General features: G+C 45.6%; 1 protein-coding gene across 2 annotated transcripts in view; it reads right to left on the minus strand.

Moving 5' to 3' along the window:
- The window catches only part of LOC310923329 (highly divergent homeobox), a 41,273-nt gene extending 17,978 nt beyond the window's left edge, over window positions 1–23,295 (minus strand). Inside the window, exons 1-6 of one of the 2 annotated variants that reach the window (XM_083884601.1) lie at window positions 23,232–23,295; window positions 19,112–19,257; window positions 18,442–18,528; window positions 15,346–15,492; window positions 12,303–13,427; window positions 8,423–8,476 (exon numbers count right to left, since the gene is read on the minus strand). In XM_083884601.1, coding sequence (XP_083740727.1) covers window positions 8,423–8,476; window positions 12,303–13,427; window positions 15,346–15,492; window positions 18,442–18,477 — 1,362 coding nt within the window. In that variant the 5' untranslated portion in view covers window positions 18,478–18,528; window positions 19,112–19,257; window positions 23,232–23,295. The remainder of the gene's footprint in view (window positions 1–8,422; window positions 8,477–12,302; window positions 13,428–15,345; window positions 15,493–18,441; window positions 18,529–19,111; window positions 19,258–23,231) is intronic. The other variant, XM_083884602.1, reaches the window with a different exon arrangement.
- Window positions 23,296–24,133: the final 838 nt, after the last annotated feature.

Raw genomic sequence — 24,133 nt, forward strand, 5'->3', positions numbered from 1 at the left:
AAAACATGTGAGAGTGGATCAGTGATAAAAGGAATAACACTGAAAAAGAATTACTGAATATCTTACCACTGTTTGAACTGGTGTGAGCAGAGTGTATTTCTCTAGTAGAGCTTCCAAGCTTTATCAAAAGCTTTTCATACAGAATTTTAGCTACAATCTACAGTTTCATTACACCAACCCATGTTTTTCATTTCTCCTGCTATTCAGAGGACAGAAAATCAACCACTAAGCCTGCACTTAAGTAACTTGTAGTCCATGTGCCACACGTGTCATTATTTCAGTAGCTGAATTGTGTTCATGATTTCAATAGCTGTGAATTCTGTGTTTGCTCATTTAAAAACCGTTAAAAGTTAGAAAGGAATAATTTTAAGTGGAATAAAAAGTAATTTTGCAGATCTAGGATCATTTGACAATCTTGTACAGTTTCTAGTTCTAGCTTTTTTTAATCTTCAGAATATTGTAATTGTTGCAATTTTCTTCTCTTAAAAAATATTATTTCTCAAACTGTTAGAAAGCACTTGAATCTCCTCAATGCATGAACACAAAATAGGGGCATCAAACCTTTGTCTTCCTAAAGTAATCCCAGTAAAGAGATGCACCAGATAAATTCAAATATGGTCCGGTTGCTCTTGATAATCTTAGAGGTCTTTTCCGACTTTAATGAACACACAATTAATTGAGTACTTAGCAGGCACTCAGTGTTTTTCCTGGCTATCATTCCATCATGCCAGTCTGGAATTAGGGGGGCTGTTCCCATCCTGCCCATCCCACAGCTGATGCACTGGGTCAGAGTGGGGATGGTGAGGAGCACCCTGGACACCCCTGAGCCGCTGTGCTCTGCACTGCCCAGGGCAGTTCAGCACAAGAGATGCTCCCAGGCAGAATGCCCCAGGCCACGTTCATCCAAAAGGAATCCACTTGGCTCACTGAAGGCTGCTCTAGGCTGAGCAAAGTGCAGCTCCAGACCCTGGCAAAGCCAAATCCCTGGTGCCCGGAGCTGCTGCTGCTCGCTGCACGCCTGACCTGAGCTCCTCCTGACTACAAGCCATGTTCAAGGAACAAAAGTACAGCCATCTCCTGGATCACTGCAGCAATAACTCCTTTTATAGCTGCTGGCAAAAGAGATTGGGACTTGGGAAAAGCTCTGCTCTGCAGCAGCCCAGCACTGAGGAGTGGGAAGGCAGAGAGCAACGCTCAGACTACACAGAGATACAAGGCCTATCCACATTCCTGACTGCTCAGGGCAATCTGACCTCCCAAAGGACAGTGGGTGTTTTGTAAAGATAAATAACTAACCTTGTCTGCTGGTTCTAGAGAGTTCACACTGCTGCAGGCCCTTTCAGTGAACTCACAGAGTTCCCTGTGATCAGTGCTCACATTTAACATCCACAGCCTAAAACCCCCCTGGAACACCCAAATTTGCCTTCCCACATACGACTCTCTCATTTCAACCTGTTCACTTCAGTGATCCTTGTGGGGTCCTTTCCAGCTCAGAATATTCTATGAAATTCTGTGTAGCACCAGGAAATGTGCCTGATGTTACAGCACAGGGAAGGGTGAAACCTTGCTCAGGTTGTCTTCTTCCATCCTGGTGGTTGCGTTGGCCAAATTAGAACAAAACCCAAATTACGTCCAGCTGCTGCTGGAGGAAGCTCAGGTTTCTTTCGGCCACGTGGTTTCCCAGTTATTCAGAAATGCTTCCTCTCCTCAAAGAACCCAGGGCAAGGACTCAGAAGCAGGAAAAGTGATCTGCAAGGGGATCCTACCTTGGACAAAAGACACCCAGTGCTTGCCTCGTGCTCCCCAAGAGATGGTGCTCAGGAAGGTGCAGAGCCTGCTCAGCTTTTACTTACTCAAAACAAGGACTTTACATGGAGAAAAGCAGAATTTGGCAAAAGCACGCAGCCTTCAAAAATTTTCCATAAAAAGCAGAGTCAGATTTTTTCCATATTAGTGGATAGATGTTAATTCTGATGACCTACTGCAAATGTTTCAATAAAAACCTTATTAGATGCATCACTATTCAATGGTTTTCACCTCACAACTGCTGTATAATTATGTTAATGTAACTTATCTTTTCTGCTTCGGAGTCTCTGTCTCATTTTAGCCTTTTTGTTCTGCCAAGACCAGCACTGAGGAGCCCCTGTGCTCTGCCAAGTCAGGAGCACTGCGGGATCTCAGAGATCCTGAAGGATCGTAATTTACACACCCTGCTCTCAATTGCAGCATCATGGGATCAAGTGTCACTCCTTAAGCTCAGCAGACGTAAATGACACTTGAGCACATCCAAATCTCAACTCCAGATTAGCTGCCTTCATGTAACACGCTGTGCCATGGGCCTTATCAGCAATTTCCCAGGGAAATCACCAACTACCTTCAATTACAGGATCATCCCCTTGACATGGATCATACCCAGGTTTGACTCCTGCATTATAAACTGCTTAAAAATTACATAATGACTTTTGTCAGAAAATAAAAGACCAAATTTCTACATTGTACATGTAACTAAGCTTCCATCAATTTAGTTAATAACCTTCTCATGCCTAATATGATCAGAGGAAATGAGGGACCAAGAGGAAAATCTCAGAGCCATACAAATATCATAATACTCATCATTATAGAAAAAAAATATCAAAAGATAATATTGGAAAGCTTCATATTTATGACAATACTTATAGGTGAAGGCAAGCCAGTAATTCAGTTCTTATTTTTTATGTCATTAACTCAGCCCTGAATACAATTCTCATTTCCTCTCTCCAGATACCCAGTTGGCTGATTCAAGGATTGGCTTTACCCTCGGCAGTGCTGGCTGTTGGCTGAATCCTTTACATTTGTCACTTCTGTTGGCCACAGCTTAAAAAGCAGGAGAGGCTTTGTCCAGCAGAATCCAGCCTACCCATTCCCAAGGAAAAGCAAATTAAATCAGCAGTTGTGGTGTGCGCAGGGCTAAACCCGGCTTATCTCCGACCTCCCAAGTGTAACAACAACATCCTTGGAAGAGATGACCCAGTTTATTAGAGACATTCCTGGCTCTTTGCCCAGCCCCTCATCCCCTCCACTGTGCAGCAATATCTGTGGTGCAAATCCGGTGCCCATAATTGGGATGAATAATTGCACGCAGTGGAGTGTCCTTATCCTGCCTTTTCTTAGGGCCTGCCTTTTTAGATCTGGTTTTATGCATCAGTTGAAAACGTTTCGGGACACGTGCACAAAAGCTATACACAAATTTCAGATTATTAATCAAAGACATGCTAAAAAATGGAACAACTAGAGGTTTTATACAAAACTTGCCTTTATGCTGCAGCTGAGCACTGTGCATAGTGTTCATTTCAATTGCAGTGAAATCATATTAAATCAACATTCAGTTCTGATACTTGGTGATGAAATGGGCTGAGGTAATGGCTATTTTTAGCAAACAAACCTCTCACAAACAAATTTTCCATGCCTTTGATCCCTGTCACTGCTTCTCTGTTATATTTTGGGAGGAATGGGAAGATCAGAAGCACTCAAAGTATTCAAGGTATGAACAAATCCCAGATTCTTCAGTACAAGCACAGTGTTATTTTGCCTTATTCACCTTTTCCAGTGACACCAGCATGGAACTCTCTGAACCCTGACACTAATTAATATCTGTTTTCTTCAGAAGATCATCAATTCCCACCTCAAGATCTTATTTGTATGTATTAATTATGTGATTTCTGAATCATTCCACTACATTTCTCCTTTCCCATCTGCACCATTTAATATCATTTTTGCTTTTCAGTTTATTATTTCTTGATTTCCCACACACAAATTCTGAAGGTCTGCATTTTCCCCCAACACACCAAGATATTTAACCTCATTAAAGCTGTCACAGATTACACATTCCTTCGGCCTGAGGTTTCAGTTTCAGGTTTCAGCAGTGCCACAAAGCTGCTCCGTCAGTGACACCCATCCTGGGCTTAGGCTGGACACTGCTGCTCACACACAGCTGCACAGGCTCAGGCACAAAGGTTGAAGGCACCCTTCAACTCTTCCTGCTCACACACTGCTAGGTTTCTGCAGCAGAGACTTTCTGCATCTTTCCCACTGGCTGGGTAAGGTTGAAGTTTGCTCTGATGGAAGCGGAACTGATAAAAATTTCATAGCACCACCTCAGCGTGAGAAGAGCTGTAACTGCTTCAGCACTCAGCCAAAATTACAGATATTCTGTTAATATCTGTTTCTAAATCAAACTCAACTAAGAAGATTAAAAAAAAAAAAAAGATATATCAATGCAATGAACAAAGAAATTACACTCTGAGACCCAGTCATCTCACTCTAATTTCCAAACCAATCTTCAAACCACACAAACTAACAACTCACTCTTCTGGAGACTTTGACCTGATTTGTGAAACAGTGAATGTTCAGCCTCAAAGTAAACTGATTTTTAGATGGTAATTATCATGATTCTTACTTGATCTATTAATGTCTTCCTCACACGGGACCAGAAAGTCTTGCAGTTCCTGTTCAGACAGGATGCATTCCTTGCCTGCAGGTTCACAGCAGACAATAAGCCAAGGTGATTTGTGGCACTGAGGTGCAGCACACCACGTAATAAAAAGATGACCAGACTTGTTTCCCTTTGCATTCCTTCAGCATTGCTGTGGGACAAGGAGGTGCTGCTCCCAGCCAGAAGGCCATGCTATGCTATGGATGGCATTGCCAATGGAGAAGTATCTTGAGATAGGTAGTAAAGTATCTCAAAGAAGGAGGAAACACTTCAGTCAGAATCCCAAATGCCACAGAGTAGGAACAAGCACAGTGTTCCCATCCATAGACCTTCAGCTTGGCTCGCCTCTCCCTGCAGACCCTGACTGTCTCACTCAGACACACTCCCACTGGCTTGACTGAACTGTAGTTTTCTCCCCTCCTGGGAGAGCAGAGAAAGGTGGAGAGAAGTCCACAAGTTCTTCCTGGGATAGTTTTAAAACAAAAGGCAGAGCTGAGGTGCCCTCTGACTGCAGGCAGCTTTAATCCCTGCCGGGGTTTCTCTGCGAAACTGCTCTGAGGTGTTTGCTCTCAGCTCACATCAGTTTTCCCGAGTCTTTTGCAGATCCCAGGCCAAGGAGGAGCTTTCTTTAGAGTTGTACTGATGTGCCTCCCCCATAAAATCCACGCCCAGAGCAGCTGGGGGAAGGTGTCACACCTCACCCTCTCCACCTGCCCAAAGTGTGCCTGCACTCCTGTGTCAGAGTTTGTATTCAAACAGTCAATGTGCAAACAGTGATACAAAAATCAAACTCTAGCACTCTCCACCCATTTCAGGTCTTTCCTGTCCCCAGATTCATCAGTCTGAGAGCCCAGACACCTCAGAGTTAAGCACAGGGCAGACAATCCCCTTCTCTCCCCAGAAATAAAAGCTCACCACTAAGGCACATCTTACCCATAGTCATCACCTGTGTGACAAATGCCTTCCAGAGCACACCAGTACTTTTAAATCTACCACAAACATAAACCATTCTGCTCAGACCTCAGACGACACAGAACTGAAGCACAGTCAGTACACTCAAGACTTAAGAACAGAAGTGAAGATATTTTCTCCCTTTTAACTTTCCTTAGCTGATACCTTCACTGCTATTTTTGAATCCTTGTTATCCTTCCACCACCCTGTGAAAAACCAAAAATCAATGCATCCATAAAGGCCACTGCACATGCACCAGGACAGAACACAGAACTCTGCCATTTCCAAAGACACTCTCATGAGTTACTGAGAGGGTGATATTTCTAGACTAATATTCATTAACAATCGGGATTACATCATCCTACAGCAGAGCTGAGCAGACAAGAAAGAGTTTCTGCAGAACTGCACAGCTTTTATTTCTCTCCTGATACAGTTGAAGGACAGGGCAAAGGAAACAAAACATCAAGGCAGAAGATTAAAAATTCACAGCATCTAAAAGACAATCTTCTCCATTTTAACCAAAATACAGATTAGCCTTTTTCCTGTTTGAATGGCAGTAATTGCCATAATGGCACTTCTACAACTCTATCCATTCTATTTCTGTTCCCTCACACTCTTTATTCAAAAGAATTTCAGAGTTGAAATCAAAGTTTCTAGGAAGTAGGAGCTTTTTCTCCTTTGCTTGTCTTACTCCGGTATGGACATGGCAGTTTCAGAGTGCCAAGTCCTCAATTTGTCTCCTGAAGGAGGCTCATCTTGCACTCAGACTGGGAAAGTGCATCCACAAATCTGGACACAGATGTTGGAAAACAGATTGCATTAACCAATGGGTTTTATGCATTTTATTGATTAGAAAGACAAATGAGTAAAGGTCTAAGGAAAAAGAATTCCCTAATAACCATCCTTAATGGTCTCTCACTGCAGGGAAGACATTGAGAGGCTGGAGACAGAGAACGGAATGGAGTTGGGAATGGGCTGGAGCCCCAGTAGAGGCTGAGGGAGCTGGGAAAGGGGCTCAGCCTGGAGAAAAGGAGGCTCAGGGGGGAAGGGGGGACCTTGTGGCTCTGCACAACTGCCTGACAGGAAGGGACAGCCGGGGGGGTCGGGCTCTGCTCCCAGGGAACAGGGACAGGAGGAGAGGGAACGGCCTCAGCCTGGGCCAGGGGGGGTTCAGGTTGGACATCAGGAAATATTTTATCACTGAAAGGGTTGTAAAATACTGGAACAGGTTGCCCAGGACAGGGGTGGAATAGCCATCCCTGGAAGTGTTCAAAAAACGTGTGGATGTGGCAATGGGGACATGGTTTAGTGGTGACCATGCTGATACTGGGCTGACAGTTGTACTCAATGATCTTAAAGGTATTTTCAAGCCTTAAGGACTCTAAGATTAATAAACAGGCACCTCCACATCCTTAAAAGTTTAAAATTTACTCCAGGAATGTCTTTTACAGCTGGAGTCAGTTATGTAGCATGACCATAATGCCCAAACACCCCCACAGTACTGCAAGCAGAGTCCAACATCACCCCATTCCCAGCCCAGTGCCCCCACTGCCAAATCTGAGCTGGCTCTGGCACACACCTGACCCCCAGAACAGCACTGAACACAAAAATTGTGTGAACAGCTGAATTTGTACCTGACAGATCACACACCTGGCCTGGATTACCTTACAACCAGATATTGGCTATGGATGGGCTGCCAGGGTACTGGGAGGGAGGGGGAAAACCTCCCCATTTAGCTGTGAAACTACCCAAGGACATTCCCCAGCTCTTTGGTGAGATGCTCTAAAAGGTCATTAAGTGGTAGAGGGGATGAGCCTTCCAGAAAAGAGCTGCATTTTAAAAAGCCTCCTCAAGAGAATTAGCACTTAGGAAAGAAAAAAGATGGATTGAGCACAACAGGATTTGTATAAAAGTACCAGCTCCTCTGGGAGATGCTCTGATAAAGTGCTCTCTGTATAAGAAGAAGTAAGTGATTGCACCAAACTCTGCAGAAAGTGGAAGTACTTCAGCTGAGACCTAGAAAAAGTCTGAGAGAAAATGCCATTAATGTGATGGTCCTCAGACTCCTACTTATAGAGAAAACACTGCCACACTCACACATTCTGAAGACTGAAAAACAGAAAATAATCAAGAAAGGAAAACGTTCTTGTTACAGCAGGAGAAAGCAAGAAAAGGCTCTTCCACTGCCAAGACCTCACTGCCAACACAGCAGTCACTGCCAGGGCACTGCCAGGGCACTGCCAGGTCCACAGACTGGAGAGTTTGGTTACCATGACAGACACTTCCCCAGCTGCTGCTTCTGACAGAGCTGGAGTGACAGAGCAGCCCCTGGAGAGCCTGGCTGTACCATCCCACCTGAGGCTGGATTTCCTGGTAAGGGGGCAGAACTGACACCTCTTCAAAGACAAGCCAGAAATGCTGAGCAGTAACTAAACAAACTGAGTAGTACAGAGGTTTTTTCCTCCCCTGACAAAAGCTGTTTCATACCTTGTGTTATGGTTTGGGGTTGTCTGTGAATTGAGGCCACCAAACGGGCTGATTCTGCTACTGTGAAATGATATTTATGTGGATAAAATTAGACTTGAACAAGTTCCTACAGCCAGCACTGACTAATTCTGTGCATGTGCAGAGAAGCTGCAAGAGGGAGTTAGTCTCTTAAGCATTCAGTTGCCTCAATTAACAACCACTTCCCTTTCAATATAAAAACATATTCTGAGCTCCAAACTCTCAGTTCTTATCAATTCAGATGCTGTGTTTGAGCTAAGGGCACAATTCCTACCTGGGCATCACCTCACACTGGATTATGACCTTGACCTGCTTCTAAAGATAGTCATCATCTTCACCTCAACTGAAACACTGCACCTGCAGATAATGTTTGTATCAAAGGAAAACGGGAAAAAACCCCCCCAAGGTAAATAGTGACATTTTCAAAAATGTGTTTTCATCAACCTTTCATTGCTTCACTTGATGCATCAGATACTTAAGTGGAAATGTACTTACTGCTCTTTTTCTGGAACAACCTGTAATCCAAGGCACAGTAAGGTTTCCTGAAATCTGCAGAGGGGAAGGAGAAAACAGATCAGAAAACAAGAGCAGCTTAGGTGGCTCTGAGAGTCAATACTGAGACCTCAGCACTGTGCATTCAATTCTGACACCAATGTCTGTAAACTGGTTAAGATTCAAAACCAAAGTCATACTCACCTTTACTGCCAAGAATAAAACACTTTCTTTGGGTGAGGGCAAGATAAGACAGTGACAGCTTGAGTGTTTCTGTATTTTTGGTACCCCAAAACTTGTATTTCACAACAGCAGTTTGCCTTTCCATCTCTCCCAAACTGGCAGGGTCAGCAGACTGGAGTCAGACAAGGGCTGAGCTGCCCTCACATCTTTTTCAATTACATCACTACAACTTCCAGAAAAAATGCTCTCATGTTTGTCACTGAGCTGTTCAAGGTCTGATGTTAAAGATTTGAGTGCCAGCAGAAAAATCAGGGATATCAGGATGGAGAAGAAAGGGGTGTGAAGGCAAAGGAGAGCTGCTTCCATTCCTATTGATTCTCCATCATTCCCAGAGGTCAGACTTTATTAAATAAAAAAATCTCAGAGTGTTTTCCCTGACCATCTGAGGTGTGTCATAGCCTGGAATATTTTAGGCTTATTTAAGATTCCATGTTCATCTTCTGCTGCTGACAAGCAACACTTGAGAGACTAAACACAGCCCTGATCAATCACCTCAAGTCATTACAGACATGTATGTGAGGAAAAAACCTGCTCACGTCTGCTGACTGAACCAAAGTGCACTGAGAGTTTTTGCATTTGCAAAGTGCTTCCCTGATGGCTCTTGCAGGACAGCACAACAAGCACAGCAGCCCAGGTACAGGTGTCTGCTGCACAAGCACGTAAAACACTTTTATTCTTCAAGCTTTTAGCTGGAAGCACTTGGGGGTCACCCAAGGTCAGACATTTTCTCACTACAGCACAAAGAGGGTTGAGGGGGGCTGGAAAGGAGCACCTCCCCTCCCAAGGGCCACCCTGTATCAGGTTTTGAGTCTAAAATATTAAATTCTTCACTGGACACACACATTTTGGAAATTCTTTATAGAAAAGCTACATTTGTTACAACCCTATATCCCACACAACAGCTTCACACCACAGAATCCACTGTAAAGGCACCCTGAGGACCCACCCAGGTGGCTCCACTAATTTAAAGGGGGCTACAAGAAAAAAAAAAAGTGCTTTTCTATGGGAATAAAGCAAAATCTACCTGGCAGAGACTAAGGGCTGCTGGGAAGACAAATGCAAACAGTTCTGAAAGGGATGAGACCAAAACCAGCCTAGCTCATCTCAAGAGAAGCCTCTGAAAGACAACGTGCATGACACTGTTCTGAGCTGCCTTTGTCAGACAGGCACAAGGGCTGGGCTTGGGAACAAAGTAAATAAAAATACACACATTCTCAACAGTGTTCTTATCCCTCAGGGCTGCGGAAAGGAACCAAGACTAAATCCCCGTTCAGCCTGGGGAACAGCACAAATCACCTCTCTATTCCAACACACTCAGAGTCAAACTAAGACAAGCAAGCAGGCTGAAGAATTTGTTTACTGAAACTGCTCAGGCATTAAAATTGATCACTTAATTAAATTTAGTCTTAAGTTACACTAACATGAATTTGATTAATTGAACCAGTAAGGAAGCTATAACTAATTGCTAATTAGATACCCCACCAATATATGACAGTAATTGCTTCATCAAAACATGAATCACACAGCCTTGACTTTGAAGAAGCATCTGCTTGGATGTTCAACTACTCCAATAATCATTTAGCTCAGGTTTAATCTATTTTTAAATTCAAGAAGATTCCCCCAAGTTTAAGGATTTTCATCTCTGTGCTGGTGGATAAATTAGCTAAACATGGGCAATAAAATTAACATAAACTGACTACAAAAAAATGAAGTGTCATCCTGTACAAGCCTAAAAAGATTCAAGACAGCACCTTGGAAAGTCTCTAATACCCAGAAGTGTCACCTCAGGGGTTCACAGGGTGCATGCTCACAGCAATAAGGGAATTAACAGCATCCTGCTCAGCTTTTCCAAGGTTTAAAACCCTGGGATGTCAAAGGATATGACAGGAAACAGAAGCTCCCTCCATTCACATTCCAAATCCAAAGAACCAGGTGGCTGAGATAGGCACAGAGGTCAGCTGGGGTACAAGTGAATTCCTCACTTCTTAAAAAAACAGGTATGTTGTTACAACAGGGGGAAGTAAAAATAAAAAACCTAAAACAAAGTTCCAGAGACCTTACTCTGATCCATAAAACACTACACAGACAGACAAAATATCATTGACCATGAACTGTTCTAGCTCCTCAAAAAAACTCAGTTCCTACCCCATAAAACCACCAAAGTTATTCTGACTTTCATTAAAAAAAATTAAAAACAAAAATAAATCAATCTCTCTGATGCTTTTTCAGGAGTGAAATAAAGCACCATAAATAATAAAGCTGATGGAGGTATCGGTAATGGATTTTCCTTTGTCAAACTTAAAAAAAATGTCCTTAACTCAATAGTAAGCACTTTTACCAACCCTTTATTGGACTGATCTGCACATTTACAGCTTTTCTTCTCCTGTGAAACTGGGATGGCAAAAGTAAACAGCATTTCAGGAATTCTATAATCAAGTAAGAAAAGTAACAGCAAACACTGAGAGACTGTATGAGAGTAAAGGAGAGAACAGCTCACCTGATGTGCTATCTACTCCCCAGAATTTACTCTCTGTTCATCAAACCTCTGGTTTACCCAGAAAAGTAAAAATTTAGGTGAAAAGTGGCACTGACTCGGACTCAGAAGCTTTCTTTCAAATGGTCACATGAGACAGGAACAAGTCAGGAAAAAAAGAAAAGCAAAACTATAAAAAAACTACTAAAAATGACTCACCAATTTTCTCTATCCTGGTGAGTAAAGCACAGGAAAAGCTGATATGCTGTCGACATGGTTTATTTTCAGGATAAAATAAAAAGGCAATAACAGCCAAATGCATGCAGGTGACACACAGAAAATCACATCCTGTCAGCCTTAAAAGACTTTTATCTCAGTGCCTCCAGGCTATCTCATCCCAGATGGTGTAAAAATCCAAGAAAAACACAATTTGGATGTTTCCTGCGCAAGTATCTCTCCCCTTGTAATACCAAAAACTAAAAAACGTGTCAAGTGTTGCAGTTTCTCCTAAACATCTTCCAGTTCTTCAACGACCTGCATTTAATTTCCCCTCAGTATCACTAAAGGGATTTTAGTACAGGAAGAGGAATAAAGGGATTGAATGTAAAACTGATTATTTGAATTAGATGCTGTGGTAAAGCAAACTGAGTTAACTCCCTGACAGGGGATCCTAATCCCTGACAGAACACAGGTCCAGAGACTGCCACATGCACAGGGGGTACAGGATTCCAAGCTGACATCAATGGGCTGAGCAAGTGCACAAATGTCAGCATGAAACCATGTCTTGTGTCACGTGGAATGTGATTCCACAGGGGAACACCCAGGGAATGGCCATGGCATGTGCTGCAAAGCCAGGGCAGGACAACACAGGCTTGAGCAACCACCAGCTCATAGGTGTGACTCTCCTGCAGCCAAAATTTAGCCAATCCTCATGGAACTCTAATATATGGCTATCAGGGGCTCAGTTGGACAGGTAAAGTGCTACCACACTGCAGTGCTGCCTGCACTGGGTTTGAGAAGGAATTATCTCCACTGAAAGGCATAAAAGGAGCACAGCCTGCAGAAAGGTGAACTTATTGCTTAACAGCTGCCAACTTTGAAAGGAAACAGCATTTAGCTACAACCTCGGCTTTCAGCTTTGAAGACAGAGATAAACTGATGGGTTACCTGGTAATTATTTTGGTTTTGTGACAGCCTCAGTTGACTAGAAGACGTGAAATGAGGAGAAAAGGTACTTCTGGCCGCGCTGGCGGTGTTATAAATGGTGCTGGAGGTGGCGTGCAGTGATGTCCGTGCGGGCAGGTGGAACTCTCTGCTGTGGTAGAGCAGGTTGTCGGGCACATCCCGGGCAGTGCCCAGCTGTGCCCCGCAGCCCGCACCGCGGCCCGGCCCGGCCCCAGCCGCGCTCTGGCTGTACCCGCGGCCGGAGCCGCCGCCCTCACAGTACCGGGAGCAGCTCTGGATCTGCGCCCCCATGGAGGCCAGCTCCTCCTCCCGGGCGTACTCGTCCTCCACGTCGCCCGTCTCCATGGCGATGGACAGGCAGCCGCCCTCCGGGGAGGGCTGTTTCTGCGCCGTGCTGCCCGCCACCAGCCGCTGGGGCTGGTCCGTGACGGCCAGCGAGAACACCTCGCGGATCTCCAGGTTCTGGGTGCCGCAGCCTTGGTCCCTGCCGTGAGCCCTGGGCCCGGGGGGCACGTGTGACACCAGGGCCGTGTGCTCGGGTTTCTGCAGGCGCTGGCACCCCAAGGGCTCGGCCTTGCAGGGCCTGTGGCAGATCATGGGTTTCTGAGGTAACACCAGCTCCGCCGTCTGCACCGAGGAGCCGCCGTAGCTCTTCTTGGTGTGGCTGTAGATGGAGTTGGCGGAATTGAGCACGCTCGTCTGCCTGGACAGAATAATGGTCTTTTCCCCCACTAGGAGGGAAGCGTTCTTGCAGTGGGGTACCTGCCGTCCCAGAGGGATGTGCTGCTGCTGGAATTCCGCGTCGCTCTTGCCCGGGAGCCGCGGGATGGAGGTTTTGTGTAGCTCTGCCACGGAGGCGTTGGTGTGCTTGGCGGCTCCGGGCCGGCCCGAGGAGCTGGCAGGGCTGTAGATACCTGTCACTATCACGTCGTTGTTAGAAGAGCTCCAAGAGGATTGCTGGCTTTGCGATCGAGAGATATTTACCACGTTTCTCACTGCAGCCTCCGGGGGCATGGAGGGAGTGGCGGGGGCAGTCCCCGGGGGGGTGCCCCCCGATTCCACCGCGCTCTTGCTGCTCATCTTCCGCCGCTTGTTGCCAACCCACGTCTGCAAACAACGGCAGCAACGACAACAAACACAAAACGAGGCGTCAAAGAGGCAGAAAAAAAAATTAGCAATTCCATTTTTAAGCAGATCTGATGACATGTTAAGTGCTCCAGTTGAGATCTAAGTTTACAAATATGTAAATCATGTACTGATTATGCAGTGAACATGACAGGGTGGAAATACAGGCCTGAACAATAAATACAGGGTAGAAATCCAGGCCTCTCCTCCTTGGGATCCATAACTCATACACAGGAAAACCCCAGCCTCAACTCCAAAGCCCCAGCTTCTCAAAAGTCCTGAGACTCTCATGCCTCCTGTCTTGAAGTTATCTCAAGATTCATTTATTTCATTGACACCACCATGACTAATTTCCTACAGGAAAACAAACATCCCTGACATGCACAATTCCGCTCTACTAATTTTTTTTTTTTTTCAAATTTTACAGAATGTCTAATTTGAGGCACAATTTGTAACCCGCAGTAAAATGTCAGTTACTGATTAGCTTTGCCTTTACTGAGACTCCCATTCTCCTGACCAATTGTATTTAGGGAATTCATGTGCCTATTATAATCCTATCTGCGAGTGCCAGCTGCAACTCAAGTATCATTTTGCAAAGAACCAATCACTGACCAAGAGTTTTGTAGGAAAAAAAGAAAAGAAAGGGAAAAAGGGGGCATTAGGAGAAGCAGAAATGAGGGGTGTAAAGAAGAGAAAGGCAAGATCATGCTAAAATATGACAAATGCAAGACTGGTTCTGTTCCCACTGCATTTCCTAAGTAAGAAAAAGTTTAAGTGCTTTAAATCAAGGGCTCAGGAAGAGAAGAAAACAGAAGGAATGATACTTGATTGCAGGAAGGGAAATGGAGAGGGAAAGGAAACATGAAGATGGAGAGAACTGCAAGGAGAGAGGAGCTGGGCTGCCTCCTTTAGGACATTCAATCACCACAAAAATAGCAAACCAGCCCTGGCTGCACCATCAGCATCCAGATTCCTGTTACAACTGCCTGCCTGCCCCAGGAGCCTGAATCCCTGGCGGACTTTCACAGCTTCTATCACCTCCAACTGATGTTTCCAGAGTGTTTAATGTTTCCAGAGTGTTCTGAGGGAGGGGAATCCAGGTAAGAATTTGGGAACAGGGTTGTTATTGTCAATGTGCCACTGTTAAAGCAATTAAAAACCAACCTAGAATGGTCCCACTTGCTCCTCCTCAGTGTCCAGTGTCACAGCAGCTCCTGGGAGCTCCACTACCCTTTGTTATTTTTCCATCTAATGCCTCAGGATTTCTATTTCTGCTCTCAGACAACAGCCATTTTGTTGTCTAGGGTTTCACAAAGGGATTATTATTTCCCTTCCCGTGGAATTCATGGACTCTGGAAGAGATCCTGTTAGCACTGGGACATTCTTGTTTTATAGGAAAAGAATGTCCTCACTGTAAATAAACACAAGGGACCACAATATTTATGATTGTGATGTGGAATACAAGTGTGACAGAGTGCATCAGAAGGAATAGTTTCACAATTGTTTTCCCCAAATTAATATAAATATTAATTTATAGAAACTTATTTAACATAAAAATAGCTTATTGATAACGTGACCTTGCTTTGATACATAATACAAAGTTTCTATAGGGCAAACCAACTTCTAATTTTATGAATGAAATTTTATTCATACAAAAAGACAAAGAACAAAAATGACTCCTTGTGCAAGTCAGGCCCCTGCTAAATTCAACAGTCATGTGAAGATATTTCAGTGAAAGCAAACTCTAAATAGGCTCACTGGGTAAAAATGAATGTCACACACACACACACTGAAGTCTGATTTAAGACAAGGATAAGGTTAGAGACTCCAGACTTCTCTATATTTTATGTAAAACAATGAATGTGTAAGCTTAACAAATTTGGAAGGCCTCAGTACTTACCCTGACCACGCTGAAATCCAGTTTAGTTTCTTGTGCACACTGTAAAATGAGCTGAAAGCAATTTTTACTTTGATTTGTCATTCCATTTTCATAGTAACGCTGTAATATCCTTTGTTGCTCTACAGTAAATACAGAACGCAGATTCATCTGAAAGGAAAAGGAGATACTATGAAAGCTGGAATGGAAACTGTAACACTTGCAGGATGCACAGGCTCTCATTTGTGCCTGCAATAACACTGAGGATTGACATGTTTTCTCTACAGAATCTTTTACCAACACTCTTCCTGGCATTTCAAGAAAGCCTCTTGCAACCAGTGTTGTGACAGACTCAAACTGAACAGGTGAACTGGACGTTTGGAACAACAGTGACTGCTTTTCATAAATAAGTAAATATATATTCCACGATATTGCTAAATCCAGGAGGCTCTACTTTGAAAGAAAAAGTTTCTGCCTTAAAGATATAAATGAATTAAAGGCATTAGGCAAAACTGAAGTATCAGCAGCTCCAATATCAGCAGGTCTGTTTCCCATCCCTAAGAACAAAAGATAGACACAATCTGGTATAAAATCAAGGTGACTGTTTGACACGAGTAAAGTTTCCGCTGTCTCCAACTTCAGCAATTCCTGCACTCCACAAGAGCCGGTCCTTCTGCTGTGTCAGGACTGGCACTTCCAGCTGCAAAGTCACAAGGATCAAGGACCAAAGACCAATTTGGGGAAAACCCGCAAGGAAGGGCTTTGGGCAGCCCTGATGCTGCCCACCCAGTTTAACAAACGCTCCAGTTTAACAGAGGAGGGACACCCATTGTCTCAGGCTGAGAAAGGTTCTGCTGCTGTGACACCCCCTGAAAGCTGGAAATTTTGATCTTTAAGAACACGTAAGGGTTGTTCTCCTGGGATATAACCAATGCTGGCTTCAGGACCTTGGGATGTGTTCCTGCTCCTTGGCTTTGTCCAAAGTGGTGCTCAGGAACTCAACCAGGATGAGGCTCAGGCTCCTCCCAGGCCAGTAGCAACTCCTCAGGCCAGTTCCCAGCACTGGGTCCCCCTGAGTTTCTCTATGAGGACACAGGAGGTGGCCTGGACAGGGCAGCACTTTGATGAACACATTAAACCAGATACTGATCTATTATGTGTGAAAATTCACACCCTGGCTTGGGAAAGGCAAATATTATTGCCAATATTATCAATGTTACCAAGCACACAGCAGGGTCCTAATGGCAAACTGGAGCTTGATGCTCTTGTTACACAGTCTACACAGGCAAAGGATGTAATCCTCTGGGCAGAAAAGAAGAGCTCTAACGTTACAGATTTCCAAGGCAGGGCCTTTTTTCATTCCAGACAGGAGGTCACCAGCTGAGACAATGCAAGTGCCAGCCAGGAACAACCTGCATCCAACTTGGTGCCTTGGGAAGGAAAAACCTCACCACTCACAAGTTATTTTAATGCAGTACATGCATCACAATATTACAGAATGAATCAAAGGACAAGAAACCTGCCATCATCCAGTAGGAAAATAAAGGGGATGAGGGAACCCTTTGTAGCCAAGCATTTTTGAAAATTCTGACTGGAAAGGAGGAGAGGGGTGATCTACCTAATCTTTGCACAAGAGCTGCTTCTAATATAAAGCAAATAAAATTATTAAGGGCTCAAAAGCATAAGACATCCAACTGCTTTCACTTTATTCTCCAAGATGATTATACTACGTAATGGTAATGAATGTTAAGAGTTCAACAGGCCTGTCTAAAGAAAGAGATTGATATCTAGAATTTGGAGTAAAATGCTTGTAGGCCAGAGCTTTGACTCCAGAGTTTACTTTCCTCTCTATGTCAACAGGCAATAGAAAAATCAGTAATTACCAAATTGTAAATATTACTGTTTCTTTGAATTAACAGGTAAAATAGAAGATGATTTTTCAATCATATTTTTTTACCTCTGTTATCAACTCTTATTCACCCTCTCAATCCTGTGCATTACTAAATGCAGCACCAGCTGCATTACAAGTCAGATTTACCCAAGTTCTGCCACTCCCACAACATTTACTCCCTCTCAGCCAGAGCTGGGCAAAGGAGACTTTCTCTGAATAATCTACTCCTTAAGGAATTTATAGCAAGCAAGAGAAGAGACAATTATTAGTCCATTAACAAATCAATAAAGTTCATAATAATCTACTTTCTCATGTTGAGGACTGCCTTCAGATCTCCCACGTGGATACACAACAACGAGGCCACCGACTGATTTACGTCACTTCGAAAGAACATAGAAGAGTTAATTCTGTGATTATTTTTCCTCCTGCACGACTGGCAGGACCCAGCTTCCACTCCTGTCTACTCCTTTTTCAGTACCAGTGCTCCTGTTTTATCTAGTGGAGCCAGTTCCCACAAACGACCTCATCAGAAACAGTTCTGCAATTTCCATTTTTCCAGATTCAGCTGAAGCCATCCCAGAGCTCCAGGTTTCCATACACAGGCTCATGACATCATGCTCTCCGAACAGTTCATCAATTGCAGTGAAGACTTCCAATGGCAAGATAAATTTTTAAAGCCAGACCTGATGACCTGAGAGGGAAGACCTGTGTCAGGTCCTTGACACATTTTTTAATTATGTGGATTTGTATATCCAAGGTCACTTCTGTGTTAAAAATACTTCCATTGTTGCATTTGACATCTGTAATTTAGATAAAGACAGGGTGGAGCATTTTGATTAAATCACTTGAACTTCAGATAAACCTTTGAGCATTGCATGACAGGCTTGGCCCAGCTAAACTCAGGAGAGGTCATGCTCTGCTTTAATAACTCCTTTCTGCAGTGGATTTTAATCACGCATGAACTACACCTGCCAACCAAAGTCCTGGTAAGATTCCTTGGAAGCCTCTGCCTCGAATCCAGTACAGCAGAGCTCAGAGGATCCCTGCAGAGACCATTAGAAACTGATTTAAATAAACAGATTACAGGATCTCCAACCACAGAGTTACCAACTGAGTCACAGCTGCAGTTTACATTCCAACACCTAAACCTTCAAATGAACAGGTGAGATTTATTAAAGCTTTTTGTGTCTTGGATATACCACATCCTTAGTCAACAGACAGTTCTGTACCATTTTCCATCGATTTTGCACCGGTGTGACGGACATCTGGCAATATTCTGTCTCTGGCAGGTTCAAAGCTCTCTGATATTATGTCACCTGTAAAGTGCAGATGGAAATCAGTTTGCTATCGGCAGTTCTTACGTGCTGATTCTGAATATCCAAAGCAGTACCCTGTGCTGAATAAAGGGAGCTCCCCTAGAAAACCACAGAGCCCAGAGCCATCCCATCAATCCAGGAAGAGCTGCCTCTGCATATCCCACCTGCACAGGCAACAAGTTCTGCTCACATCCCATGCCTGTCACACCTGGGAATTTACCTACACTGAATATTCAAACAGCTGTAAGAACATAATGCTACTGTCTCTGAGACAAATTAATCCAGGATACGTTCACCAAAGGATTACACTGATTATTTTGGGGGGAAGTATTACATGTTCAGCATCGGTTTTCATAATTAGAACAAGATATGAATTCTTACATTTTCTTTAACACAGGAAGTAACTTGCAAAGTGCTAAAATTACTGAACATTGAGTCAGCCACATTAGTGTGAAGGCAATCAGCAGGTCACACACCTTCATCACAGACTATTATTCAAAACAACCTCAGTAACCTCAGGAAATAAATAATTTTCCCAATCTGTCCACCTACAGAGCACTCCAGCCTCTTCAGGATTTCTCACCTTTGTCTTGAACCTCAGACTCCAAGTTAGAAATCCACATGGATTTTTATCATAATTTCATTTTGCTCTTGACTTGCCAAGCTTAGGAAGCATGCATGTGAGCTTTTGGGAAGCCGACTGTCCAGCTGGTTGGCAACACATTGGCACTGAAAAGAGAGTTTGTTACAGTAAAGAACTCTGTGAAATTTAATAAAAATCGGGTAAAGCATTATGCAAACAAATTCCATGAATGTAAGTTGAATTTTCACTTTAAAAGACAGAGGTAGCAAATCTGTATTTAAGGATTCAACATCTGCCTGCTCTAAAACAGAGCAGCCTTGGCCAAGTATGTTGGTGTCTCTGGCAGTGCAGAGAATAACCGGTGACAGCAGAAAAAGCAGGTTTTCCAAGGTTTCCCTTGCCCCTGTTACTTGTCCTAGGCCAACCAACACTGCTAACTCTCACTCCCGTGGTCTCCCAGCCCTCATGAACCCAACAATATAAAAGTGTTTTCACTGCCTTTCTGAACTGAATGCTAATTGAAAAATCTGCTCATGGTAAGATCCCTCTGCTGTGTCATGGTTTGGGAGGTGTGAATGGAGTCCAAGTGCTGTCAGGCACTGGGGACACTGGGAGATCCCAGGGGGGTGACTGATAAGGACAAACATGGGAACTCCGTGGCCTTCGGTTTGTCCCAAGGACAATTCCATGGACACCCTGCAACAGTCACGTGCTCCTCGGCAGATGACACTGGGGTTATTCCTACAGCTGAACTTTTTCAGGCTTCTTTAGTGGTTTGAGCAACTTCTCCCCAGTATTTCCCTTCCATCCCTTCTCTGGGAAGACTGAGAATGAGGGGAGAAGGGAGGCTATGGAGACCTCCAGCAGAGTTTGCTCCTGAAGCCTCATGGAACAGGTACTCAGTGAATGATCCCACAGTGTCTGCTGCAAATCCAGCCCTTCCACCCCAGTTACTCCATCCAACAGTCCAAAATCAGGATGCTCTCCAGGGAGACCTGGGGAAGCCAGGTCATTCCTTTTTAGCAATTAATGGGAACAACTCGATGTCAAGGAGTGCCACAAAAGAAAGAACAACTATAAAAAAATGGGAAAAATAATGTAAACAAATAATTCAGGAGTTACTGAGCATTTCTGCAATTATTTGAGAGATCTGGCGGGGAAAATTAAAAAAAAAAAAAAAAGGAGAAGCATAAGAGGGAAAATAATTTCTGCCTACACTGTGTGGCAATATGATCTTAGTCTCCAAAAATGTTTGGATGCTGAATCAAGTAAACATTTACAAGGTAAATCTTTATACTAATACTAATTAATTTGAAAAGTAGGAAAGAAACTCATATTTATACTCACTTCAAACAGCAATAGAAACTAGTCTTGGATGTCGAATAAATAATAAATAAATCAATTAAGACACAAGCCACCAGGAAGTAACTAAGTATAAAAATATTTATGGTGTAACACATTCTAAAACTGTCATGGATTAACACAGAGTGATAAAAGGGAATATTCAGTTTCTGAGAGTTTTATTTTTTAACTTCAGCTCCAAAAAGGCATTTGCCTAGAAAAAAAGTCACCTCACAAAGACTATTTCTGTTTTGGTCTCTCCATCTGTAAGAGGTACAACAAGAAAATCAGCACACTCCCAATTTATCTCTTTTTTTGCTCCCTCCACAGATCTCCAGTGGCAAAAAATAACAAGTCTTAGTGCCAATATAAATCTGAGACAAACTGGAACTATGGTAAGAAAACTACTACAGACATAAATAAAACAAGCCTGCAGTAGTGACACTATTCCTCCAGCTTTAGAAACTTGAGCTGAAATCATCTCATTCACTTTCCAGGACTGCCAAAAACTCACAATTTTTTCCACATCCCAAATGGAAATAACCAACCAACCAACCCCCAACACTTGATGTGCACCCAGTATCTTACACGCTATGTGGAGATACTGGACGCACATCAAGCAACAACCTTTAATAATCTGAATTTGTAGGTTGGTGCCTCTTTCTTACACAGGCCAAACCAGTTACAACCACTCGCTCCAAGTGCAGCTGATGAGGCTGATGCTTGGGTGAGTGTAATGGGCAGGCCAGCTTGTGAAACTACTTTTAAATATCTGTGACTCGCAGCATAATTGCTTCCCTCTCCACTAAGTGCAGCGTATGTAGGATTGTATTACAGCCCTACCTATAAAATGCAGCCCTTTATTAGGGACAAATTAGACAGCCCTCAGTAACTTAATAACATAATAACCCATGACCACAACACTGCAGGTTTATGCATCCCATCCTGCTTTATTGATGCAAACGAGACTCCTGACTGCAGCTGGATGAGCCACGAGATTTAAATAGAGCACGTGTTTTGTAAGACCTATGTCAGAGAAAAGGGAAGAAACATTAAAATGCAGTGTTACTCTGAACATGTGAGCTGCTTCAGGACTCCAGCTGGGGGAAAAAGCACTACTTTATGTCAATTATGTGTGATCTTATCCACAGAATGAGAAACCCCAGGCTAGGAGGGCAGGACACAGGGCTGGGGACTGCTTGGGGCAGGCGAGTCCCACACAGGCACTTCCAGGGGTGAGACCTCCAGAACAGCACAGCCAAGGATGTTCTGCTCCTCATCCTCAAACACCTGAGGGACAGAAGCAGGGCAGCACCAGGCCCCCTGTCCAACCACCACAACTGGCCATGCCTGGCACTACGGCAGGCTGGTACCATGAGAAGGGTTTGGGTTGGAAGGGACCTTAAAGTTCACCTTGTTCCACACCCCTGCCAACACAGGCACACTGGGGACACTGGGGCAGTAAGGACTGAGGCAACCCATGACATAAGAGAACATAGTCTTAAGCCACAGGCAAAACAACCTCAGTAACTTCCAAGGAAATAAACTTTTCCCAATCTGTCCACCTTACAGAGCACTCCAGCCTCTTCAGGATTTCTCACCTTTGTCCTGAACCTCACTAACCTCAGTGTTAGAAATCCACATGGATTTTTATCATAATTTCATTTTGATCTTGACTTGCTAAGCTTAGGAAGCATGCATGTGAGCTTTTGGGAAGCCGAGGCACACTGAGGCACCGGGGAAACCAGGGCACTATGGACTGAGGCAACCCGAGACATAAGAGGACACAGTCTTGAGCTTTGCCAAGGTAGGTTTAGGCTGGACATTAGGATGAAATTCTTCATAGAAGAGGTGGTAAGACATTAGAAGGGGCTACCCAGGGAGGTTTGGAGTCCTCATCCCTGGAGGCGTCCAAGGAAGGCCTGGAGGTGGCACTCAGTGCTCCGGGCTGGTGACAAGGTGGACACTGGGCATAGGTGGACTCTGTGATCTCTCTTTCCCAACCTCAGGGATTCTGAGAGTCTGTGACTGAGGCACAGGGGAATGAGGAAATCAGCAATGACAGCACCTGTGCCACGGGAGATTTAGGATCGACATTATAAACAATTTCTCCACAGAAAGGGTGGTCAGACTCTGGAAGGGTCTGCCCAGGGAGGTGGCAGAGTCCCCGTCCCTGAAGAGTTTAAGGCAAGGCTGTACGTGGCACAGAGTGTGGGCGGTGTTCGATGACAGGATGTGCTGGGGATCCCGGGGTGTTTCCCCGGCTCCGCGCCCGTGATGTTTCTGTGTGGATGATGTTTCTGTGTTCGTGATGTTTCTGTGACTGTGACTGAGGCACCCCCGGCTGAGGGGAGGCTGCCGGGCCCGGCGCGCACGCGCAGAGCGGCCCCGGCCGGCGCAGGCGCCCGGGCGCCACCCCGGCGCGCGAGGAGCGGCTGCGCGCGCACGCGCAGTTCCCCCGGCGGCTCCCGGCGCGCTCCCGGCGCTGTTCCCCCCCCCCCCACCCCGCTCTCGGGGCCGCGCCGGGGGGGGCGGGAGGCGCAGCGGCGCCTGCGCGCGCCGGGCGGGTCCGCGCGCGCGAGCCCGCGCGGGCCTCCCCCCACCCCCACCGCCGGGCCCGGGCGCGGGGGGGGGCATCGCCGGCATCATCATCATCATCATCACCACCATCATCATCATCTTCTTCTTCCTCCTCCTCCCCTCCCGCCGCGCCCCTCCCGCCCGGGGGCCCCGCCGCGCTCCCCGCCCCCGGCCGGGGGGGGGGCTCCCCCGCGCTTACCGTGTAGCGCGGGGCCGGCGCGGGGGGCTCCGGGCTCGGCCGGGCACGGCTGGGTCGGTCCCGGCGTCACACAATGAAATCAGCGGCCCCGATCATTAATTCTCATCATGATCGTGACGTGCGCGCAGACAGCGGCCAATGGCGCGCCGCGATCAGCGCGGCCCGGACGGCGCCCGCCCCCGCCGCCCGCCGGGGGGGCGCGCACGGGAGCGCCGGCACCGCCAGGGCACGGGCGGCCACAGCGCCCGCCGGGCCCGCACCGCCCCGGGCCCGCACCGCCCCCGGCCCCGGGCACGGCCCGCATCGCCCCGCAGCGCCCCGGGACAGCCAGCCCGCGGGTTACGGGCAGAGAGGGAGAGAGAGAGGGAAAAGAGTCCGCAATCTGTGTAAATGTCTCCAGGGGGCGGTGCCAGGCTCTGCCCGGGGACAGCACACGGAGCAGTGCCCAGAAACTACAATACAAGTTCTGTCTCAAGAGAAAGAACTTCTTTCCGTGAGGGTGGCAGAGCGCGGGCTGGGTGTGCAGTCTCCTCTCTGGAGACTTCCCATCCCTCACGGACACTTCCCTGTGTCACCTGCTCCAGGTGGCCCTGCCCTGGGCTGGGGGATCTCCAGCGCCCTTTCCCGCCCCAGCCATCCGGTGGATGCCCATCCCTGTGACCAGACTGAGCAGCCTGGGCTCACAAGGAGGTTGTGCACAGAGAAACCCAAAGAGCTCCATGAAGGGCTCATTTGCATCAATATTATGGCATTCAAGAAATAAACCTTTATCTCCCGGTTTTTTTCTGGAAAGGGAGGAAATGCCAGTGTTTCCAGGTACCCCGTGGGGCCAGACAGCTCCTGGGGCCAAGGCCAGAGCTGGTGACAGCACAAACCACACTCGTTCACTCTCTGTGCCCTTA

Source organism: Zosterops lateralis (assembly GCF_965231275.1).
Source record: "Zosterops lateralis genome assembly, chromosome: Z".
NCBI classification, from domain to species: Eukaryota; Metazoa; Chordata; class Aves; order Passeriformes; family Zosteropidae; genus Zosterops; species Zosterops lateralis.